The following is a 23,222-nucleotide window of genomic DNA, read 5'->3' on the forward strand; positions in this document are numbered from 1 at the left end:
CAGAATGAAAGGAGATCGAGTCAGGGTTCCATCCATGTTCAGAATTGATGTCGTGCTAAGGGTGTGTCTCTTATTTCTTATGGCAGTGTGCAGCAGCCGGGTGTGAGCACAGAACGACACAGCCACTGTTGCCGACTCAGGATCAGCCCCACTGCAGAGTAAGAAGACCAGTGAATGTCTGTAGCAGTGGGGGGTTGGGTGGCTACGTGACAGACTCAGAGGGGTGAGAGAATCCAGCCGCTTGGGCCCTCCCGGTCAGTCCACTCGCAGTCCAAGAAGCGACAGGCGGTCACCACAGGGAGCACAGAGAGCCTGCCGACAGCACTAACCAGCTGTGCAGGATCCTCCCATGTCATTTTTTAAAATTATTTAAATAATTAAAAAATACGACGTGAGGACCCCTCTATTCTTGATAACCAGCCTTGCTGAAGCTGACAGCTGAGGGTTGCAGCCACAGATGTGAGTCTTGCCTGGCTGGTTATCAAAAATATAGCAGAACCCACACCGTCTTTTTTTAAATTATTTATTTACAGCACAGGAGCCGGCTAATGAATACACCCATCAGCCGCTCCTGCTCTCTCTGTTATTAGCGGCAGCAGGCATCGGATGATGGGAGCTGTAGTCCCATCAGCTGATGCCAGGGACCAGATGTAAACTTTATGCCTCCAATCACAGCTGAGGGCTCACGCTGTCTTTTGAAAGTGTGGGAACCGCGGCTCTCTGAGGGGTGGGGATGATTTCACCGCCGATCAGAGGTGGTGTTTGCCTCACTGTCATGCATAGGACAGCATGGCAAACACTGGATATTCGGGCCCCCCATTCAAGTGAATGGGGTCCAGGTATTGTTCTGGTACCCGAACCTGAACTTTTTGTAACTGTTCAGCCGAACCCGAAGATCCAGGTGTCCGCCCATCTCTATTCCTCTAATTAAACATACACATATATATTTAGACTAAGATAAAGTGACAGAAGCTACACAGTAAAGTTGCTGCTGGGATTCCACAATGACTGTTGGGATGCCAGTATCAGAACAGCTGTTAGCCAAGAAAGTATATCAATAAACCTTTGTCTTGCAGTGCATGTATCTGCCATGCAGAAATCTCCATCCAGAAAAACCATTTGGGTAATGCATATATTTTGTGCAATAGCCAATGCAGTAAACAATAGTAAATCTATTGTTCTGTGATCTATTAGTATACCCAAGTCTTTTCACATGTGCTATTGTTTAGTTCTATTACTCCCATTCTGTAAATGTGATTTTCGTTTTTCTTGCCCAGATGTAGAATCTTGCATTTCTCAATGTTAAATACAATTCTAATAGTCATTGCCCAATGTTGAAGCTTATCTAGGTCCTTCAGAATCCTTTCTCTGTCTTCTCTAGTGCTAGTTATCCCTCCTAGCTTTGTATCACCTGCAAATTGTATTAGCTTACCTTCAGTTCCCTTTTCTAGATCATTTATAAATATGTTGAACAACACTGGGGCCAGGACAGAACCTTGTGTTACACCGTTTGAAACACTTTTCCAGTTGGATGTGCAACCACTTATTACCACTCTTTTAGCATGAGCACTGGGCCAGTTATGAAACCACCTAACCGTAGCTCTGTTAATCCCATAATTGGTCATTTTTTCAATAAGGATAGTATGAGATACTTTATCAAATGCTTTGCTGAAGTCAAGATATACTATATCTACTGCATTTCCCTGATCCACCCAGTCAGTGATTCAATCATACATGTAAATTAGTCTGGCATGACTCATTTGCTGCAAACCCATGCTGGCTCTAGTTAATTACTGTATTCTTACATATTTGCTCAAAGATCTTTCCTGGTATAGAAGTAAGGCTCACTGGCCTGTAATTTCATGGCTCCATCTTGTTTCCTCTTTTGAAGATAACAACATTTGCCCTTTTCCATTCTTCTGGGACTTCTCTTGTTCTCCAGTAATTTTCAAAGATTTTGGCTAATGGTTCTGCAATTTCCTCTGCTACCTCTTTCAATATCTAAGACAATTACATTAATTTAAATTAGCTAAGCTTTCCCTCACCAGATCTATTTATAGATAATATGGATTACTTTATTTCTTTGATTCCATCATCAAGATCAGTTGATGCTACATTTGCTTTGTTAGAGAACACAAATGTAAAAGAGGAATTTAAAGGTTCAGACTTCTCAACATTATTTTTGCCCACTTCACCCTTTTCATCATGTTAAAATCCTATAGCATCTTTGATTTTTCTTTTGCTTATGACATACACCAAAAAATAATTTTTTATTGATTTTGGTTTCCCTTGCAAGCCTCACTTCATTACTGTCTTTAGCTCTTCTGACGTTTGCACTGCTAACAGCATTATATTCTTCTTTAGATAAGTTTCTCTCTTTCCATTTAAAATATACATCTTTTTTTTCCTTTTTAAAAAGTGTTTAAGTTCTGTGTTCATCCACCCTGGTCTCTTTAAATTATTCCAACTCTTCCTTTTTGGGATTGTTACCGATTGTGCAGTGAAAATTTAATTTAGCAAAATCTCCCATCCTTCTTGGAGATTTGTCCTTTAGAACATCCTGCCATTAGAACTTTACTACCCTCTTTCTGAGTCCATTAAAATCTGCCATTCTGAAGTCCAACCTTAAAGCCTGAGTCCTTGCTCTTCCTTTCCACTTGTAATCCAAAATTCAAGGATAGCATGATTGCTGCCTACTAAATTCCAGAATTTTCCGAATTTTCTGGACCCATTACTTTTGCCTGAGAGAGATTCCCAACAAAGATCTGGATATTTGAAAACTCCCAAGATCACTATGTTGTAGTTTTTGCTGTTGGGAGAAGGTACTCTTTAAATATGAGAGACCTGGAGCAATTTTCAAAAGAGGGGTGGTGCAAAATTTGAGCTGAGATGTGTAAGAAGCTTGTTGATGGTTGTAGAAAGTGACTGATTACAGTTATGTATTTCAAAGGGTGTGCAGCCTAATATTAAGTTGAGGGTGCCAACAATTTTGTCAGGCCCATATTTGGGGTTTTGTGTGAAATTATGTCCAATTTGAATTTTGTTCTAAGTTTTTTTGTGTTCTAAAACACACACAGGAAATAAACATGTGTAATTGCAATATTTTTCTTGGAGAAATACTGCATTTTCTGGAACAATTTCAAGGGTGCCTACACTTTCAGCCATGACTGTGTACATATATATATATATATATATATATATATATATATATATATACATACATATACACAGTGGGTACGGACAGCAAAGGCTTCCTAAGCATTTAAAAAGGTTCTTTAGTCAGTTTCAGTAGGCTCCACGATCATGGGGAAGACTGCTGCCTTGACAGATGTCAGAAAGGCAGTCATTGACACACCCAAGGAGGGTAAGACACAAAATGTCATTGCTAAAGAAGCTGGCTGTTCACAGAGTGCTGTATCCAAACATATTAATGGAATGTTGAGTGGAAGGAAAAAGTGTGGTAGAAAAAGGTGCACAAGTAACCGGAGCCTTGAAAGGATTGTTAAGAAAAGGCCATTCAAAAATTTGGGGAAGATTCACTGGGAGTGTACTGCTGCTGGAGTCATTGCTGCAAGGGCCACCACACACAGACCTATCTAGGACATGAGCTACAAGTGTCGCATTCCGTGTGTCAAGCCACTCATGAGTCCAATAGACAACTCCAGAAGCGTCTTACCTGGGCCAAGAAAAAAAGAAATGAACTGTTGCTCAGTGATCCAAGGTGTTGTTTTCAGATTAAAGTAAATTTTGCATTTAATTTGGAAATCCAGGTCCCAAAGTCTGAAGGAAGAATTGAGAGGCACACAGTCCAAGCTGTTTGAAGTGTAGTCTGAAGTTTCCACAATCAGTGATTGTTTGGGAGCCATGTCTTCTGATGGTGTAGGTCTACTGTGTTTTATCAAGACGGAAGTCACCATAGCCATCTACCAGGAAATTGTAGAGCACTTCATGCTTCCCTCTGCCAACAAGCTTTTCGGAGATGAAAATTTCATTCTTTAGCAGGACTTGGCACCTGTCCACACTGCCAAAAGTACCAATACCTGGTTTAAAAACAACAGTATCACTGTGCTTGATTGGCCAGCAAACTCGCCTGACCATAACACCATAGAGAATCTATGGGGTATTGTCAAGAGGAAGATGAGAGGACACCAGACCCAACAATGCAGACAACCTGAAGGTTGATATCAAAGCAACCTGGGCTTCCATAGCACCTCAGCAGTGCCACAGGCTGATCGCCTCCATCCCATGCCGTATTGAAGCAGTAATTAATGCAAAAGGAGCCCCAACCAAGTACTGAGTTCATTAACTGAACATACATTTCAGTAGGCCAACATTTTTGATTTTAAAATCATTTTTCAAGCTGGTTATATAGAGTATTCTAATTTACTGAGATAATGACTTTTGGGTTTGCATTGTCTGTAAGCCATAATCATCAGCATTATCAAAAATAAACACTTGAAATAGATCACTCTGTTTGTAATGACTCTATATAATATATGAGTTTCACTTTTTGTATTGAAGAACTGAAATAAATTAATTTTTTGATGATATTCTAATTTAGTGAGAAGTACGTTTAGGTCATCATAAAAGACGCAGTCAACCACAAATGAGAGAATTCTAATTGCTCATATAATCGCTGGACTACACGGGACGATGAGTGCCAACTTTTCCTATGACAGAAAGATATTTTACTTGAAAATTGAACCATGTAAAAGCCCTCTAGCCTACATTCACACATTGATAGTAGTGTTAGGATACCAGAGAAATGGACTGTTATTTTTCTCTGTTGTCATCTGTTATTTTTTCTTGTGAATCACCTTAGGCTTTAACCCCTTAATCCCATATGACGTACTATACCGTCGAGGTGGGGTGGGCCTTAATTCCCACCGACGGTATAGTACGTCATAGCGATCGGCCGCGCTCACGGGGGGAGCGCGGCCGATCGCGGCCGGGTGTCGGCTGCATATCGCAGCTGACATCCGGCACTATGTGCCAGGAGCGGTCACGGACCGCCCCCGGCACATTAACCCCCGGCACACCGCGATCAAACATGATCGCGGTGTACCGGCGGTACAGGGAAGCATCGCGCAGGGAGGGGGCTCCCTGCGTGCTTCCCTGAGACGATCGGTACAAGGTGATGTACTCACCTCGTACCGAACGTCTTCTCCCTGCAGGCCCCGGATCCAAAATGGCCGAGGGGCTGTATCCGGGTCCTGCAGGGAGCACTTCCGGGTCGGAGCAGGCTGCAGATGAAAGCTGCAGCCTGCTCCGATGAAAGTATGATCGCAGATACGATAGAGTGCTGTGCACACTATCAGATCTGCGATCTGTGATGTCCCCCCCTGGGACAAAGTAAAAAAGTAAAAAAAAAAATTTCCACATGTGTAAAAATAAATAAAAAAAATTCCTAAATAAATAATAATAAAAAAAAAAATATTATTCCCATAAATACATTTCTTTATCTAAAAAAAACAAACAAAAACAATAAAAGTACACATATTTAGTATCGCCGCGTCCGTAACGACCCAACCTATAAAACTGGCCCACTAGTTAACCCCTTCAGTAAACACCGTAAGAAAAAAAAAAAAAAAAACGAGGCAAAAAACAACGCTTTATTACCATACCGCCGAACAAAAAGTGGAATAACACGCGATCAAAAAGACGGATATAAATAACCATGGTACCGCTGAAAACGTCATCTTGTCCCGCAAAAAACGAGCCGCCATACAGCATCATCAGCAAAAAAATAAAAAAGTTATAGTCCTCAGAATAAAGCGATGCCAAAATAATTATTTTTTCTATAAAATAGTTTTTATCGTATAAAAGCGTCAAAACATAAAAAAATGATATAAATGAGGTATCGCTGTAATCGTACTGACCCGACGAATAAAACTGCTTTATCAATTTTACCAAGCGCAGAACGGTATAAACGCCTCTCCCAAAAGAAATTCATGAATAGCTGGTTTTTGGTTATTCTGCCTCACAAAAATCGGAATAAAAAGTGATAAAAAATGGTCACGTGTCCGAAAATGTTACCAATAAAAACGTCAACTCGTCCCGCAAAAAACAAGACCTCACATGACTCTGTGGACCAAAATGTGGAAAAATTATAGGTCTCAAAATGTGGAGACGCAAAAACTTTTTTGCTATAAAAAGCGTCTTTTAGTCTGGTTTCACACTTGCGTTTTTATCTGCATGCGTTTTTTTAAAAAACCGCATGTGTGAAAAAATGCATGTAAACGCGGTAAAACGCATGCGTTTTTATAGAAAAACACAAGAAAACAAGAAAAAAACAAAAAACCCTAACCCTACCCCTAACCTGAAATACGTGGCACGGAAATACGTGGCACTGAAATATACGTTTATATACGTATATACGTATATAAGTGCCACGATATTTCAGTGGCCACGTATATAAGTGCCACGTATTTAAGTGCCACGTATTTAAGTGCCACGTATTTAAGTGCCACGTATTTAAGTGCCACGTATTTACGTGCCACGTATTTTTCAGTGCCTAAAATACGTGGCACTGAAATACGTGGCACTGAAATATCGTGGCACTGAAATATCGTGGCACTGAAGTATTTACGTGCCACGTATTTTTCAGTGCCTGAAATACGTGGCACTGAAATACGTGGCACTGAAATACGTGGCACTGAAATATCGTGGCACTGAAATATCGTGGCACTGAAATATCGTGGCACTTAAATACGTGGCACTTAAATACGTGGCACTTAAATACGTGGCACTTAAATACGTGGCACTTAAATACGTGGCACTTATATACGTGGCACTTATATACGTGGCACTTATATACGTGGCACTTATATACGTGGCACTTATGACTGTCAGAAAATGTTCAGTAAACGGTTAGGGGTGAGGTTAGGGGTAGGGTTTCAGGTAGAATTGGGCAGTTTCCACTGTTCAGGCACATCAGGGGCTCTCCAAACGCAACATGGCGTCCAATCTCAATTCCAGCCAATTCTGCGTTGAAAAAGTAAAACAGTGCTCCTTCCCTTCCGAGCTCTCCCGTGCGTCCAAAAAGGGGTTTACCCCAACATATGGGGTATCAGCGTACTAGGGACAAATTGAACAACAACTTCTGGGGTCCAAGTTCTCTTGTTATCCTTGGGAAAATAAAAATTTTGGGGGCTAAAAATCATTTTTGTGGGAAAAAAAATATGTTTTATTTTCACGGCTCTGCGTTGTAAACTGTAGTGAAACACTTGGGGGTTCAAAGTTCTCACAACACATCTAGATAAGTTCCTTGGGAGGTCTAGTTTCCAATATGGGGTCACTTGTGGGGGGTTTGTACTATTTGGGTACATCAGGGGCTCTGCAAATGCAACGTGACGCCTGCAGACCAATCCATTTAAGTCTGCATTCCAAATGGCGCTCCTTCCCTTCCGAGCTCTGTCATGCGCCCAAACAGTGGTTCCCCCCCACATAGGGGGTATCAGCGTACTCAGGACAAATTGGACAACAACTTTTAGGGTCCAATTTATCCTGATACCCTTGTGAAAATACAAAACTGGGGGCTAAAAAATCATTTTTGTGAAAAAGAAAAATAATTTTTATTTTCACGGCTCTGCGTTATAAACTGTAGTGAAACACTTGGGGGTTCAAAGTTCTCACAACACATCTAGATAAGTTCCTTGGGGGGTCTAGTTTCCAATATGGGGTCACTTGTGGGGGGTTTGTACTGTTTGGGTACATCAGGGGCTCTGCAAATGCAACGTGACGCCTGCAGACCAATCCATTTAAGTCTGAATTCCAAATGGCGCTCCTTCCCTTCCGAGCTCTGTCATGCGCCCAAACAGTGGTTCCCCCCCACATAGGGGGTATCAGCGTACTCAGGACAAATTGGACAACAACTTTTAGGGTCCAATTTATCCTGATACCCTTGTGAAAATACAAAACTGGGGGCTAAAAAATCATTTTTGTGAAAAAGAAAAATAATTTTTATTTTCACGGCTCTGCGTTATAAACTGTAGTGAAACACTTGGGGGTTCAAAGTTCTCACAACACATCTAGATAAGTTCCTTGGGGGGTCTAGTTTCCAATATGGGGTCACTTGTGGGGGGTTTGTACTGTTTGGGTACATCAGGGGCTCTGCAAATGCAACGTGACGCCTGCAGACCAATCCATTTAAGTCTGAATTCCAAATGGCGCTCCTTCCCTTCCGAGCTCTGTCATGCGCCCAAACAGTGGTTCCCCCCCACATAGGGGGTATCAGCGTACTCAGGACAAATTGGACAACAACTTTTAGGGTCCAATTTATCCTGATACCCTTGTGAAAATACAAAACTGGGGGCAAAATTTCATTTTTGTGAAAAAAAAAAAAAAAATTATTTTCACGGCTCTGCGTTATAAACTGTAGTGAAACACTTGGGGGTTCAAAGTTCTCACAACACATCTAGATAAGTTCCTTGGGGGGTCTAGTTTCCAATATGCGGTCACTTGTGGGGGGTTTGTACTGTTTGGGTACATCAGGGGCTCTGCAAATGCAACGTGACGCCTGCAGACCAATCCATTTAAGTCTGCATTCCAAATGGCGCTCCTTCCCTTCCGAGCTCTGTCATGCGCCCAAACAGTGGTTCCCCCCCACATATGGGGTATCAGCGTACTCCAGACAAATTGGACAACAACTTTTGGGGTCCAATTTATCCTGATACCCTTGTGAAAATACAAAACTGGGGGCTAAAAAATCATTTTTGTGAAAAAAAAAATAATTTTTATTTTCACGGCTCTGCGTTATAAACTGTAGTGAAACACTTGGGGGTTCAAAGCTCTCAAAACACATCTAGATAAGTTCCTTAGGGGGTCTACTTTCCAAAATGGTGTCACTTGTGGGGGGGTTTAATGTTTAGGCACATCAGGGGCTCTCCAAACGCAACATGGCATCCCATCTTAATTCCAGTCAATTTTGCATTGAAAAGTAAAATAGCGCTTCTTCCCTTCTGAGCTCTGCTATGCGCCCAAACAATGGTTTACACCCACATATGGGGTATCGTCGTACTCAGGACAAATTGCACAACAACTTTTGTGGTCTAATTTCTTCTCTTACCCTTGGGGAAATAAAAAAATGGGGGTGAAAAGATCATTTTTGTGAAAAAATATGATTTTTTATTTTTACGGCTCTGCATTATAAACTTCTGTGAAGCACTTGTTGGGTCAAAGTGCTCAACACACATCTAGATAAGTTCCTTAAGGGGTCTACTTTCCAAAATGGTGTCACTCGTGGGGGGTTTCAATGTTTAGGCACATTAGGGGCTCTCCAAACGCAACATGGCGTCCCATCTCAATTCCAGTCAATTTTGCATTGAAAAGTCAAATGGCGCTCCTTCCCTTCTGAGCTCTGCCCTGCGCCCAAACAATGGTTTACACCCACATATGGGGTATCAGTGTACTCAGGACAAATTGCACAACAATTTTTGGGGTCCAATTTCTTCTCTTACCCTTGGGAAAATAAAAAATTGGGGGTGAAAAGATCATTTTTGTGAAAAAATATGATTTTTTATTTTTACGGCTCTGCATTATAAACTTCTGTAAAGCACTTGTTGGGTCAAAGTGCTCACCACACATCTAGATAAGTTCCTTAGGGGGTCTACTTTCCAAAATGGTGTCACTTGTTAGGGGTTTCAATGTTTAGGCACATCAAGGGCTCTCTAAATGCAACATGGCGTCCCATCTCAATTCCAGTCAATTTTGCATTGAAAAGTCAAATGGCGCTCCTTCCCTTCCGAGCTCTGCCATGCGCCCAAACTGTGGTTTACCCCCACATATGGGGTATCAGCGTACTCAGGACAAATTGCACAACAATTTTTGGGGTCCAATTTCTTCTCTCACCCTTGGGAAAATAAAAAATTGGGGGTGAAAAGATAATTTTTGTGAAAAAATATGATTTTTTATTTTTACGGCTCTGCATTATAAACTTCTGTAAAGCACTTGTTGGGTCAAAGTGCTCACCACACATCTAGATAAGTTCCTTAGGGGGTCTACTTTCCAAAATGGTGTCACTTGTGGGGGGTTTCAATGTTTAGGCACATCAGGGGCTCTCCAAATGCAACATGGCGTCCCATCTCAATTCCAGTCAATTTTGCATTGAAAAGTCAAATGGCGCTCCTTTGCTTCCAAGCTCTGCCATGCGCCCAAACTGTGGTTTACCCCCACATATGGGGTATCAGCGTACTCAGGACAAATTGTACAACAACTTTTGGGGTCTATTTTCTCCTGTTACCCTTGGTAAAATAAAACAAATTGGAGCTGAAATAAATTTTGTGTGAAAAAAAGTTAAATGTTCATTTTTATTTAAACATTCCAAAAATTCCTGTGAAACACCTGAAGGGTTAATAAACTTCTTGAAAGTGGTTTTGAGTACCTTGAGGGGTGCAGTTTTTAGAATGGTGTCACACTTGGGTATTTTCTATCATATAGACCCGTCAAAATGACTTCAAATGAGATGTGGTCCCTAAAAAAAAATGGTGTTGTAAAAATGAGAAATTGCTGGTCAACTTTTAACCCTTATAACTCCGTCACAAAAAAAAATTTTGGTTCCAAAATTGTGCTGATGTAAAGTAGACATGTGGGAAATGTTATTTATTAAGTATTTTGTGTGACATATGTCTGTGATTTAAGGGCATAAAAATTCAAAGTTGGAAAATTGCGAAATTTTCAAAATTTTCGCCAAATATTCGTTTTTTTCACAAATAAACGCAAGTTATATCGAAGAAATTTTACCACTAACATGAAGTACAATATGTCACGAGAAAACAATGTCAGAATCGCCAAGATCCGTTGAAGCGTTCCAGAGTTATAACCTCATAAAGGGACAGTGGTCAGAATTGTAAAAATTGGCCCGGTCATTAACGTGCAAACCACCCTCGGGGCTTAAGGGGTTAATGCCTAAATCTGATTCTCAAAACGGACATGCTGAGTCTCAGTGAGTTCACATGAGCATGTCAAAAAATGTTGAAGTTCCATTCAGAAAAAAATGTTGATTTTTCATCTGGATTGTCACATCTGTATGCAATCTGTTTGGCATTTATATGGCATCTGTTTTTATATATCAGCAATTATTAAAATTTACCAAACCAAATACTGTTTCCCAACATAAAGAATTGAAACGCGCAAAAATGTTGCTGCTGTTTTTCCCTAACTTTTGAATAAATAAAGGTTGAAGTGAGATGAAGTTCCTGGACATTACTATTAGTGAATTCTTTTGGCGGTGTGATGGAATCGCTCCAAGTAAGTACAGAAGCGTCATAATGGAACAGGTAATTTAACCAATGAACTGAAAGTCTTTCTTGGTTAAAATGGAAAGATTAAATTGCAAAATAGAACAAAGTCCAGCTCATCATAGTTGACATCCTTGAGGACTCGGAGCACGGAACCGCTGTGTCAAGGCGTGGAGGAATCAGGAAAATGATGAGGAATCCAGCTCAATGAGATAGTGAAAAAACTCATTTTATTCTCTGTAATTGCTGATGTTTTTGTCCTCCTCTGAATACATTTTTTAAGTGAATAAGGAAAAGAGTTTTTTCACTATCTCGTTGAGCTGGATTCTTCATCATTTTCCTGAAAGCTTAAATTGCCCCAAACATATTAGACTAAAGTTGGCCAAACCCAGTGATAGGCTAATGTATATGGGAATGTCCGGTCTTTCCCCTGATAGATGATGTCGGGAAAGAAAATGATCAGCACTTGGGGAATACCAACAGCCGATCCTTTTCTTCTCTCTCAAAGTAATCCTCTGCCAGGGGAGAATGGCAGCTATTCTCAAATAGAGAACACCAAAATGCTTGACCAAGCCCAGCAGAGGCATGGAGGAAGTCAGGGGAGATAGCGGTCAGCCATGTGAATATTCAGCCAACAGTTATCTAACAAGTGTGGGGCCCGAGTGCCTTTATGCCGACCAGAGAGGGACTTGACACACATTAGATTATGTTGGCCAAACTTGCTAATCTGTCAGAATTCAACAACCATCTATTGTGTGTGGGGACCTCAAACTCCCAATCCTTTCGCTGTCAGAGCATATAAGCCACGGCCAGAGGAGCGTGACACCAACTCACTCCACTCTCCCCACAGAGAACACACAAACACTCAGCAAAGCATTACAAGCTTGTCAATGCCGCGCACCAGTCCAATTATTGATGCATATATTTCAAGTTCAAACCCATTATACTCATTGTGATATACACGCAATCCATCTATCTTGCTGTTGAACTGTTGGGTCTATTAGAAGACACATAAAAATGATAGACTTTTGTATATTTTGTATTTCTTCCAGAATTGTCATCTTTTCTAACGTTCCTCGAAACAAAGTACAGACATTGATTACAAATCAAAGGTCAACAACAGGAATAAGTGTAAAGCCAAAGCGATGGCACCATACTGCTGTCAAAATACTGATGTATACTGATTGGTCGGACAGGTAAATTTGGCTTTCTTATTCTATTTTAAAACATTGTTAGATTTTTTGTTGGCCTATACAGTAATATTACATTGTGATTATGTTTATTGGAGGTGCTTGGATTACTATATTTCTTGGCAGCTTATGATAAGATTTGTTTTCACTGTAAAACCAAATAGCAGATAAAAATAAAAGTTATTTAGGAATGTTGTACATACCTGAAGAACAAGGGGTAATAAGATTTTCAGAAGCTCGTCATCCAGTGGGTGGGCTTTTTCCAACACTTCCAGCATCCATGTTAAGTATTCATGCCTTTCCAGCAAACCTTCCTGTAAAAAAAAAAAAACAGGAAAAAACTAACAGCAACAGTGAAGTTCATTTCCAGTTGTGCAGTGCCCCCTTGTGGTAATCTTTTGTAATTTTGTAATAATTTATTGCAAATGCAGTTATTATTATAGACACTCCATGCTGAAACTGCAAGATCTATTCACAAGAGGATTGGGATCAACAAACCTTCATTAGTCATGGTCTTACAAGTGGTTTGGTCCCGTTTAGTTGCCCTGTATATTTCTGGTTTGTATTTGGGCGTTAAGGGTATGTGCACACGCTGCGGATTTTGCTGCGGATCCGCAGCAGATTTGACACTGAGGATCTTCAGCAGTTTTCCATGAGTTTACAGTACCATGTAAACCTATGGAAACAAAATCCGCAGTGCACATGCTGCGGAAAAATACACGCAGAAACGCAGAGGTTTACATTCCGCAGCATGTCAATTCTTTGTGTGGATTCTGCAGCGGTTTACACCTGCTCCTCAATAGGAATCCGCAGGTGTAAAACCACAGGTGGAATCCGCACAAAAAACGTGGAAAAACCGCGTTAAATCTGCGGTAATTCCGCAGGAAATCCGCAGTGCCGTTTTCCTGCGAATTTACCAAAATCAGTGTGGAAAAATCCGCACACCTTTCCACAGTGTGTGCACATAGCCTCAAGGTTGATGGGGTCTATAGGGCCAGTGACATTAGCAAGGGATCAGCAAACCTTGACTCAGCCGGGATGTTGAGGATTGAATTGCTGATTTGTAAAGTAACCAGTCTGAAAAATGTGCACAGGTAAGCACAGTACGTGTGGGCCAAGTTACTTATGGGTCAGCTTCCTCATCATGCTTCAAATGTTACTGCAGAGCGCCAAAGACTAAGACAATGGCGCAAATGTAAAGTATTAATGTTTTAATTTTTTATTAAATATAATTTGTTTTTAATGAAGTAAAGTATTAAAAATAATTTAACACCTTACTGCCATCGGACGTACTATTACGCCGATGGCAGTATCCCCCGCTTTGATGTGGGCTCTGGAGGTGAGCCCACCTCAAAGCCGGGACATGTCAGTTGTTTTGAAAGGGGCTGAGAGGGGAACTGTGACCAGGCACGCTCAGAGCCGAAGCACAGAAACTGGGCACCGGGAGCCCGAGGCAGTGTTGTACTCCAGGTCGCACGGCAGAACCAGAGGGCATATGACTTTATGTAATTTGCCCGCACCCACACCTGAAGATGCAGCAGTACACTAGGAGCCAGGGTCGTGGTACAGACCCCATAAGAAGGCTCACACTGCCCATCATACAGGTAACTGTCCCAGGACAGGAGAGAGGACTATGTACGGAAGACACAGGCAGCAAGGACCTCGCATACGAGCATGAGTAGGAAGATTTACAGACCTCACTAGGGATCTACCTTTGCCTCCAGACCGGCTGGACCATATCATCACCTGTTCCTGGTACCCTGGACTGTGGCCTGCTACTATCAGTAAACCAGGTAAAGATGTGAAAACTCTGTGTCCTCCATTTATTTGCCGGCATACACCATCCTTGCCCAGCACAGTGGGAGCCCTGGGGCCCCAGCTTCATTTGTGGGAAGCGTCACCATCTATGCTGCAGTAACATCACCCCAGAGGACCCCTTTAAGCAGTGTCGGTCCCCTCTGACCGAGAACCACAGGTGGCGTCACAAACAAAAACTTTATTCCAAACTCCTTAAAAAACCTTTCCCCTTTAATTGGGCACCTAGGGCCACGGACAGGGTTGCAGCCACCGTGACCCACTTTAAGTGCGACCAATGAAATGGGTCCTGCGCACCATGGACTGTAATGGACTGTGTGAAATTGTTTAATGGCCACCATTATTGCACCACGAGGTGGATAGAGAACGAGGACGAGGAGGATGTGTTGCCATGGGTGGAGCTCAAGAACTAGCGCGAAAGCTGGATCCACCCCCTACAGAGACTTTAATGCCACCAAAATATGTCCGTCAGGAAGACGGATCTGCCCCTGGAGATGGCCAGCGGGAAAGTGGGGCAGAGACCGCCCATGAAGTGAAGAGAAGGAGGTAGACGCGGGAAAGTGTGGCTGCAGCATGGCTGCACGCTACCCGGGAGAAGCGATGGCAGCATTGGAGAGCCGCCGGGACCTGCCGACACTAGAGAGGATGTCCCAGAGCAACACTGGACCTGATGAATACCTTGGATCCGGAGCTCCTCGATGCAGAGATGGAGGAGCTGGCCCGACAGCCTCAGACCTCACCACCAGCACTCACAGACCCAGCGGAGCCAGAGGGTGCGGCGCTACTGCAGGATATGGTGCCGACGAAAGACCCAGAGCCTGCACCTTTAACCCCAGCGGAGCCGGAAAGCGAGACGCTGCTGGGGATGACAACGCTGCAGCAACTGGCCCTGCAACAAGCGATCCTCACCCCAGCGGAGGCGAAATAGGACACCGGCACCGCCGAGACAGGTACGCAAACTGCCGCGGTAGCTGAGGAAACCCTGGTAGGACCCATAGAACCCCAGCCAACCTTAACGCCTGGCCAGGTACTTAACGTTACAGTAACCTGGGACTGCATGATAGACCTGGGGAATGATTTAACTGACCCAATGGTACCTGAACCCTCGCCCCTAAATGCATGCAGGCCAAAAGAAGCCATACGCTGGAGGCACCCTAAAACAGATCTGATGGGATTCCCAATAGAGGCCCAAGCAGCAGCCAATAACGTAAAATTCATAGACAAAGAGGAGTATTGCAGATAACAGATTGTAACGCTCGTGCTCAGACTGGTTGGCGCAGGCGTCCGGGGGTGTGGACCCACTGGACCACTGACCAGACTACCCTGGAAGGGGCATAACTAAGTAGCTTCCTTGGTGTTCGCTGGAGCCTCTGATGGTGAGGTCAGACTTGTGCGGCAGGTAGCTACCAGGTACCACTCCAGGGTGGTGTCTGGCTGTGGATGCTGATCCCACCAGGGGACAGGACACATGCAGGCATGGCTGTGACACTGGCTGGCAGACGGGTATGGCAGAGGCCCTGACGGGCAGACAGGCTTGACGAAGACACGGGCAGGCAGGCACGGATGGAATGCAAAGTGGAATGCAAACCCACGCTACACAAACCCCTGATGAAGGACTGTTTCCTATGGAGTCACCTGTTGTGATATTATACCAAAGAACTTCCCCAGTCAGAAAGCTGAGGACTCCAGGACCTGCCCTGGAAAAGGAACAAGTAGAGAGACGTTAACCTGCTTGGAAATACTGTTGAAAGTGTTTTGATTTTGTTTTGTTGATGTTTTCTTGCAGTTTTAAAAAAATGACAGTAGGGTATGGACAGTGCTTACCTAAGAATTTTCCATTGTGTACAGTTGGCACCTCTTTAGGTGCCCCTTATTGGTTTTACCAAGTGCCGACAGCGTGTGTAGGACCTTATTTACCTTGTTTTGCTTTTACAGACCTGAAGCAAAACTGTATAGCGTGGCTAAGACCAAGACTGGATATAAGGCTTGTAGCCCACCCAAGGACAACTTTGGGGGTTGATGACTGATCCCTCATATCATTGTTATTATTGGTGCGCAAGGACACCTTGTTATTTAAATGTAGCACTTAATTTGTAAAATGTTTGCACTTGTCACCTGTGTGCACTTATGTCAATAAGTTATGTAACTTTCAAGAACCATACCTCCCATAAAGGGAAGCCTAAGTTTTACCAGTTAAACCTGTTAACATGCATGTCTAAAAATTTTGCATCTTGAACCTGTACTGTTGTTTTTCTTTTCCCAGTCCGGGAGTACTGGAGTTAATGGGGGGGAGTGTAACAACCCAAGTCACCGGTTGTAACAGTGATGTTGCCTTCCTTTCGGGGAGGGCGATATCATGCTTGAAGGCAAGGAGGATTCCGTTTACCAGGTAACACACCTACATACAACACATTCTGAATCCAGGCTAGAAGGGGGAGCTGTGAACCCCGACTCAGGGGAGCTTCCCTCAGTAGTTATATAGATAGTTATATCCTGGTCTGGAGGAGGAGTTAGCCAGTTGTTGAGAGACACTGAAGAGTGAGGACTGAGAGCAGGCAGTGGGGCCATGCAGCAGTATTAGCTGCAGCTCCAGGAAAAGGAAGAGAACCTGAAGGGTTGGATTGTAGTGAGCATCAGAGGAAAGAAGCAACAGGAGAAGGAAAGGGGCTCAGAGGGGAACTGTGACCGGGCACCCTCAGGGCCGAAGCGCAGGAACTGGGCACCGGGAGCCCAAGGCTGTGTTGTACTTCAGGTTGCACGGCAGAACCGGAGGGGATAGGACTTTATGTAATTTGCCCACACCCACACCTGAAGATGCAGCAGTACACTAGCAGCCAGGGTCGTGATAGAGACCATATAAAAAGGCTCACAATGCCCATCATACAGGTAACTGTCCCAGGACAGGAGAGAGAGGACTTTGTACGGAAGACACAGTCAGCAAGGAGCTCACATAAGAGCGCGAGTAGGAAGGTTTACGAACCTCACCTGGGAGAGGGATCTATCTTTGCCTCCAGGCCGGCCGGACCATATCATCACCTGTTCCTGGTACCCTGGACTGTGGCCTGCTACTATCAGTAAACCAGGTAAAGATGTGACAACTCTGTGTCCTCCATTTATTTGCCGGCATACACCATCCTTGCCCAGCCCACCGGGAGCCCTGAGGACCCCGCTTTACCTGTGGGAAGCGTCACCATCTATGCTGCAGTAACATCACCCTTAAAAGACCTTTCCCCTTTAATTGGGTGCCCAGGGCCACAGACCGGGTCGCAGCCACCGTGACATCCCCTTTAAGTGTGACCAGACCCGGTACTGGGTATCCCCACTGCCCTGGCGGGCATTCCACTATCATCAGTTAATAGCCTGTATACAGTATATAGGCTGTGAGTACATCTTCATGTGCACAAAATGATCATTAACATGATGATTCTGTGCAAATAAAATAGAATTGTTCAATGGACAATGTTCTGTTGAAAATAATGATATTTAACGGAAGTCTGTCAGCACCAAAATGTCAATTAAACTGCATAAACATTTATGAAGGGGATGGAGACCCTATAAAATCATACCAGGCATATAATGCTTAACTTAATATTTGCTTAACTTAATATTTTACTTTTATTTAATAAGCAAATAAGGGTGCTTCAGTGCACCGTAGGCATGACATATGCCTTGGTGCTCTATTATGCCCTCCTATATGGATATTTTGGCTAGTGTCTTGTCCTGATTGACAGCATTGAATTGATAAGATCCAGTGATGTCTAAAACCGTAGACTCTGAATTCACAGGGAAATGAAAAATACAAAAAACAGATAGGTCAACTGAATCTTTGGTTTCAGTTGGGCCTACAACTGCAAAAAAAATATCTCAGGCCAAAAGTCTTACTCCCAATACTTTTGATATTTGTCATAGCAGTGTAGTCATGTAGACCAATCAACATTAAAAGGGTGGTCCAAAACACAAATCCATTTTCAGATGCTAGAGTCAGACGCTCCTGATTCATGAGGAGCATTTTACAAAGGGCATACTGTACACCTCACCTCAAATCGGTAGCAAACACTACCATTCATCATTAAAGAATTAGCTGGGTAGAAAGGCAAAATGAGCAATTGTACATTCAAAGTACTATTTAAGATGATAACTGCAATATAGTAAGAGGATAACATTTTTGATGGGAGTGCTTTAATTTAATGAGCGGCAGACACCACGCCTCAGACCCCCCAGCTCCACCATCTTGTCAGAGCTGGGTGAAACTGGCATGAAAAAAAACCAAAAGTCACAGAATTAGTTGTGCCTAAATTTTGAGACTTTTCGAGCTTACGTCAGAATTCTGGCTCAAAAGCTATAATACAGCCGACACGATGGCTCTGACTCATCAAACAGCTTTCACCTTAAATTCTGATGTGCAATTGTTTGAATTGATCCAAAATTTGTGGCAATTTTTATTTTTTAAAAAATGAAGGAGGTGGGGACATGGCTGTAAATTCTTCCTAATTTGTGCCTCAATGCAGGCATAAATTACAACAGAAATGTACAGACTTGGGTACATCTTTTGGGGCATCGCAGAGAAGTTGGACGTTGTGCACTCTGCATTAGGACTGGGGTAGACTCAAGGCCTTTGACTAAAAATTAACTTGTTAGTGATTACTTTTGTAGACAGTAAAAGTGATGGCAATGTCATTTTCGTTACACCAACCTGAAACATGTAAAATGCCAATTTCTCAGTATATTCCCACTGCTTTAAAGCCTGTTCCATGTCTTGTGTTACCGCCAAGGCAGTGTTGCATTGGCTGGAGTTTGCATGATAAAAATCAGCGATCTTCACCAATTGATCTCGGAGATATTTTGTTAATATTTGGGTCCATTCTGCAGAAAGGCATTAAATGAAAAGTGTAAGACCGCCTGACATGTGGTTATACAGGGTGTCTGTACCATTTTGGAGCCAATTACTTGCTCTAGATCCCATTTCTAAGTGGTAAAAAATATGTTTGACAGAGCAATAAGGTTCATTAGTAGTTAGCACAAGATACAATTGTCCTTCCACACAGCAGCCTATTTCTGAGCTTGCGCCATCTAGATTGGCAGAGCCGCCAAGCTCAGTGATTGGCTGCAGCGCTGTAGACACAACATCACCACTGCAGCTTGTACAGAATCAGTGGGGCAGCAGAGGAGATACAGCGCTAGACCAGGGGAGAGGGAAACCATGGATCACACTCAATCCATAGTTATCCAATACGGCAGTGCAATGTTTTTCAATGACCGAATCGAAAAAAATCACAGCATGCGCTGGCTTCTGCTGTAAATCGGATGAGACTCGCACATTCAAGTCTTTGGGTGCGAGAAAAACAAAATTGGATGCCATATGGAGATACAGAATAGCATCCGATTTTTACAAATACATTACGATTCTGTAACATAGGAAACTGTAAATGATTAATATCTGCTGTTAAAAAACGAATTGTACACGGATGACAAATGAGAAATACAATCATCCCCTTTTTCTGGATGAAACTGAACAGTTTTTTATATCTTCATGTTAGCCTATCCTAATGCTGTTTCTAATGGAGATTTTCAGTAGGTAAAATGTATCTCTATGTGAGAGTAATCCAAGGGGTTACGTTCCTCCTTGCAGAGAGCGACAGGTCAAGACTGACATGCCGAGGTGCGGAGACTTTTAAGCCACAATGCTCCTCTGGTAAATATGCAAATTATCTCTTCAGAGAGGACTATAAATTTAGTGCCATCTATGGAAAGTAACAATCCTAAAAGTCAATATCGACGCTCTAACGAGCCTCGTCACATGACCTAGGATAAAAGCCTTTTTAAGGCTGTATAGAAGAGACAATTTGCATCTGTGAGTGTAAAACACCCTGTTTTATGCATAGGGCAATACCATGCGAGCGCTATTTATATCTGTGGCAAATCAGCAGTAAAAATTTGCATATGTGACAATGACATGTAGATTGTTCTGCGAATATTAAAAGGAGAAATCCACAGTGAACGAGCTATGGATTTGCTGACACGCTACAACCTATGTATATTTTTGAGACCACTAATATGAGCTATTTATCATGCATCTCCGTCAAAATTATGGATTTCCTATTTATGGAATTTATGGATGACCACTATTTTAAACCTTGGGCGATTTTTCATTTTTGCACTTTAGTTTTCACTTAATCTTCTTCCAAGAGATTTCATTTTTTTTATTTCTCCGTCAACATAGATGTCAACTTGTTTTATTGTGGGAAAAATAGTAATTTTCAATGACATTATTAATTTTATCATACAATGCAGTGAAAAACAGGGAAAAAAATCAAAGTGGAATGAAATTAAGAAAACAGTTCAATTCCACCATTGATTTTTTGGGTATTATTTTTACGGTGCTCATTGCACACATGGACATATGATTCTCCAGGTCAGTACAATGATGACCAATATCAAAAATGTTGTTTCTGTCGTTATTTTTCTTAGACATGTAATTTTAAATTTTCATATCGATGGAGCTGTATGAAGGTTCATTTTTGGTGTTGCTGAGCTTATGGTTTTATTAATACCATTTTGGGGTAGATACAAAGTTTTGATCGCTTCTTATTGTATTTATTTATGGAATTGTGGTACCTGAAAAAACATGATTCTGTCATTTTTCGATTTTTTTTTTCTTCTCTTTATTCCATTTGCTGGTCGGGGTTAATCCATTTTATACTTTGATAGGCCAGACATTTACAGACGAGGCCATACCCGATAAGTTTAATTTTTTATATTTATTTTTTACATTTCTTTATTTTTAATGTCAAATAAGGGGAGTTATTCAAATTATTGCATTTTTTATTTGTTTAAAAGTTTATTTTAACTTTTACTGTTATTTTATAATTGCCTCAAGGACTTTAATCTGCAATTGTCTGATCACATATATTATTTTCTGCAATATCATAGTATTGCAGTATATAGTGAAAATCTATGTTTGTTTTGAAGCTCAGCGTGTGTTATCAACACATGTACTATTTAAATGCTTGTCACAAAGATTAGACACAAAGGCAGACTTTTTAATTTAGCCAGCATCTACAGCATGTGCAGCATGCTCAGCTCCTGAGCCTTTTCCACACATCCCGCCGACTCGCTCCATGACAGCTATATCCATCCTGGAAGGGTGTAACAAGGCTACTCACTTGGAAGCGATATGAGGTATCACAGGAACAGTTTTTGTTTAAAGTCCGTCTGGTTTATTTCTGTCCTCATAAACCACATTGCAGGAAAACTTAAATTAAGCCCTTGTCTAGCACCAAGTAAACAGTTCATACAATAATGCGGTTTGCCTGCTTGGCTTAGAGTCCAGCTTCTTACCCATGAGGTCTGCCACCACCACACACAGCATACTGTGTCAGATGAACAGGTCCCATTTTTCAATGTGAATCACATCCAGGGGTGGAGATAGGGTGGGTAAGCTGCTCACCATAACTCTTCAGCTGCTCACAGTTAGAGCTGGAACTAAGAATTAACCTCTCTTACTACTATGTGTAGTAGAACATTACTCCAGGTTTATATCACAGAGGACATGCACCTCTGTGATACATATCTCCCATCCACTATGTGTCTGGCAGCCACTTTATAAGGGGCTAAATAAAAATATGAGCATTTTAGAGTAAAAAGGAATTGTCACCATAAATCACAATATGAATGCTTAGGATACCTATGTTTGGATCAGTTGATTGACGTTTCTTTATTTTAGCTTCTGAAATAGCAGCATAGTATGCACAGGTCATCTTCACCAGCCAAGCAGCTCGTAAAAGAGGAACTGAATATTTGGCCAGGTAGCCAAATATATCTTCTTTCTTATTAAGTATAGGTACCTGCAATGTTAATAAAATGCAAAAACACATTAGAGATGCTTGTTTCTAACTTTGCCCCAATGAACTTCAATGTATGAATGTATTCTAATGGGATTTCAGCACAAAATCTGTACTGAAATCTGAGCGAAATCTGCCCACAGTCTCCCATTGACTCCAAAAAGAAATTATTAACTGAAAAAAAAAAACTGACAGCCACATATTGATTAACCCTACCGAATGTGTGGAAATACGGCATGTCAAACTGCAATTCCATGGCAGAAATTCAAGAGTCAGCCTTAGAATTCTACTACAGATTCTCTTGCAAATCTGCACCAGATTGTTTCAATACAATAAAATTGTAAAATAATAAAAATGTAATCTAAGGGATACACCCACTAGAATCTACATAAACATTGCTAAAAGAAGCAAAAAGGGGATTTGTCTTAATGGCAAGAGGATAAGGAGCTGACTACGATGGGGTGCTGAGGGCAGTTTTTGACATGAAAGAAATCTTGAGAAAATGAAAAAGAAAAATACTTTAATTTTAAATAAGTTCATTCCATGTGCACATATGGATCCATTTTGATCTACAGAGATTTATGTCAGAAGTTGAGATACATTTGTCCCCAATCAACACATGTAGCAACGTGTGGCCCAAAACTATAATGCCAATACAAATATACATTGTACCTTTTTAGCTAAAACAGTCAGGTGTTTGTTACCAGCCAGATCCGTAAACCAGCTGTGAATAGCACCCTGAGAATGAGCCGTCACCAGCCAATAGTTGTCTTTGGCAGTAATTTGTGGCTTTTTCTTCCCAATGTCTTGAAAGGTGTTTAGTTTCAACTTTTCAGCAAGAATACTACTGAAATATGCTCCGATCTAAAACAAGAGAGAAGACATCGGCTATATAGGTAGAAAAAAAAAGTTCCATAGTGGCAACCATTACATTGTAATCATTACATGGACACTCAAGGAATAAGTGAAATAATGTGCTGTCTTGTGGCTAGTGCAGTGACTCCAAAAAAATCACAGACAACTCATGCATCAGCCCCCATGGGTACCATTATGGAAGGTTACTTTAAAGGGGCTGTCCGAAAGTAAATTTATTTCTTTAACCATGGATTCTCAGTGTCACTGGAAGGTGAGTATGGCTA

General features: G+C 41.9%; 1 protein-coding gene across 1 annotated transcript in view; it reads right to left on the reverse strand.

Moving 5' to 3' along the window:
- The window catches only part of MED12L (mediator complex subunit 12L), a 995,158-nt gene that overhangs the window by 937,788 nt on the left and 34,148 nt on the right, over positions 1 to 23,222 (reverse strand). The window contains exons 4-7 of the mRNA XM_077290760.1: positions 22,756 to 22,947; positions 21,927 to 22,086; positions 18,936 to 19,105; positions 12,631 to 12,741 (exon numbers count right to left, since the gene is read on the reverse strand). Coding sequence (XP_077146875.1) covers positions 12,631 to 12,741; positions 18,936 to 19,105; positions 21,927 to 22,086; positions 22,756 to 22,947 — 633 coding nt within the window. The remainder of the gene's footprint in view (positions 1 to 12,630; positions 12,742 to 18,935; positions 19,106 to 21,926; positions 22,087 to 22,755; positions 22,948 to 23,222) is intronic.

Source organism: Ranitomeya variabilis, chromosome 2 (genome assembly GCF_051348905.1).
Source record: "Ranitomeya variabilis isolate aRanVar5 chromosome 2, aRanVar5.hap1, whole genome shotgun sequence".
NCBI lineage: Eukaryota > Metazoa > Chordata > Amphibia > Anura > Dendrobatidae > Ranitomeya > Ranitomeya variabilis.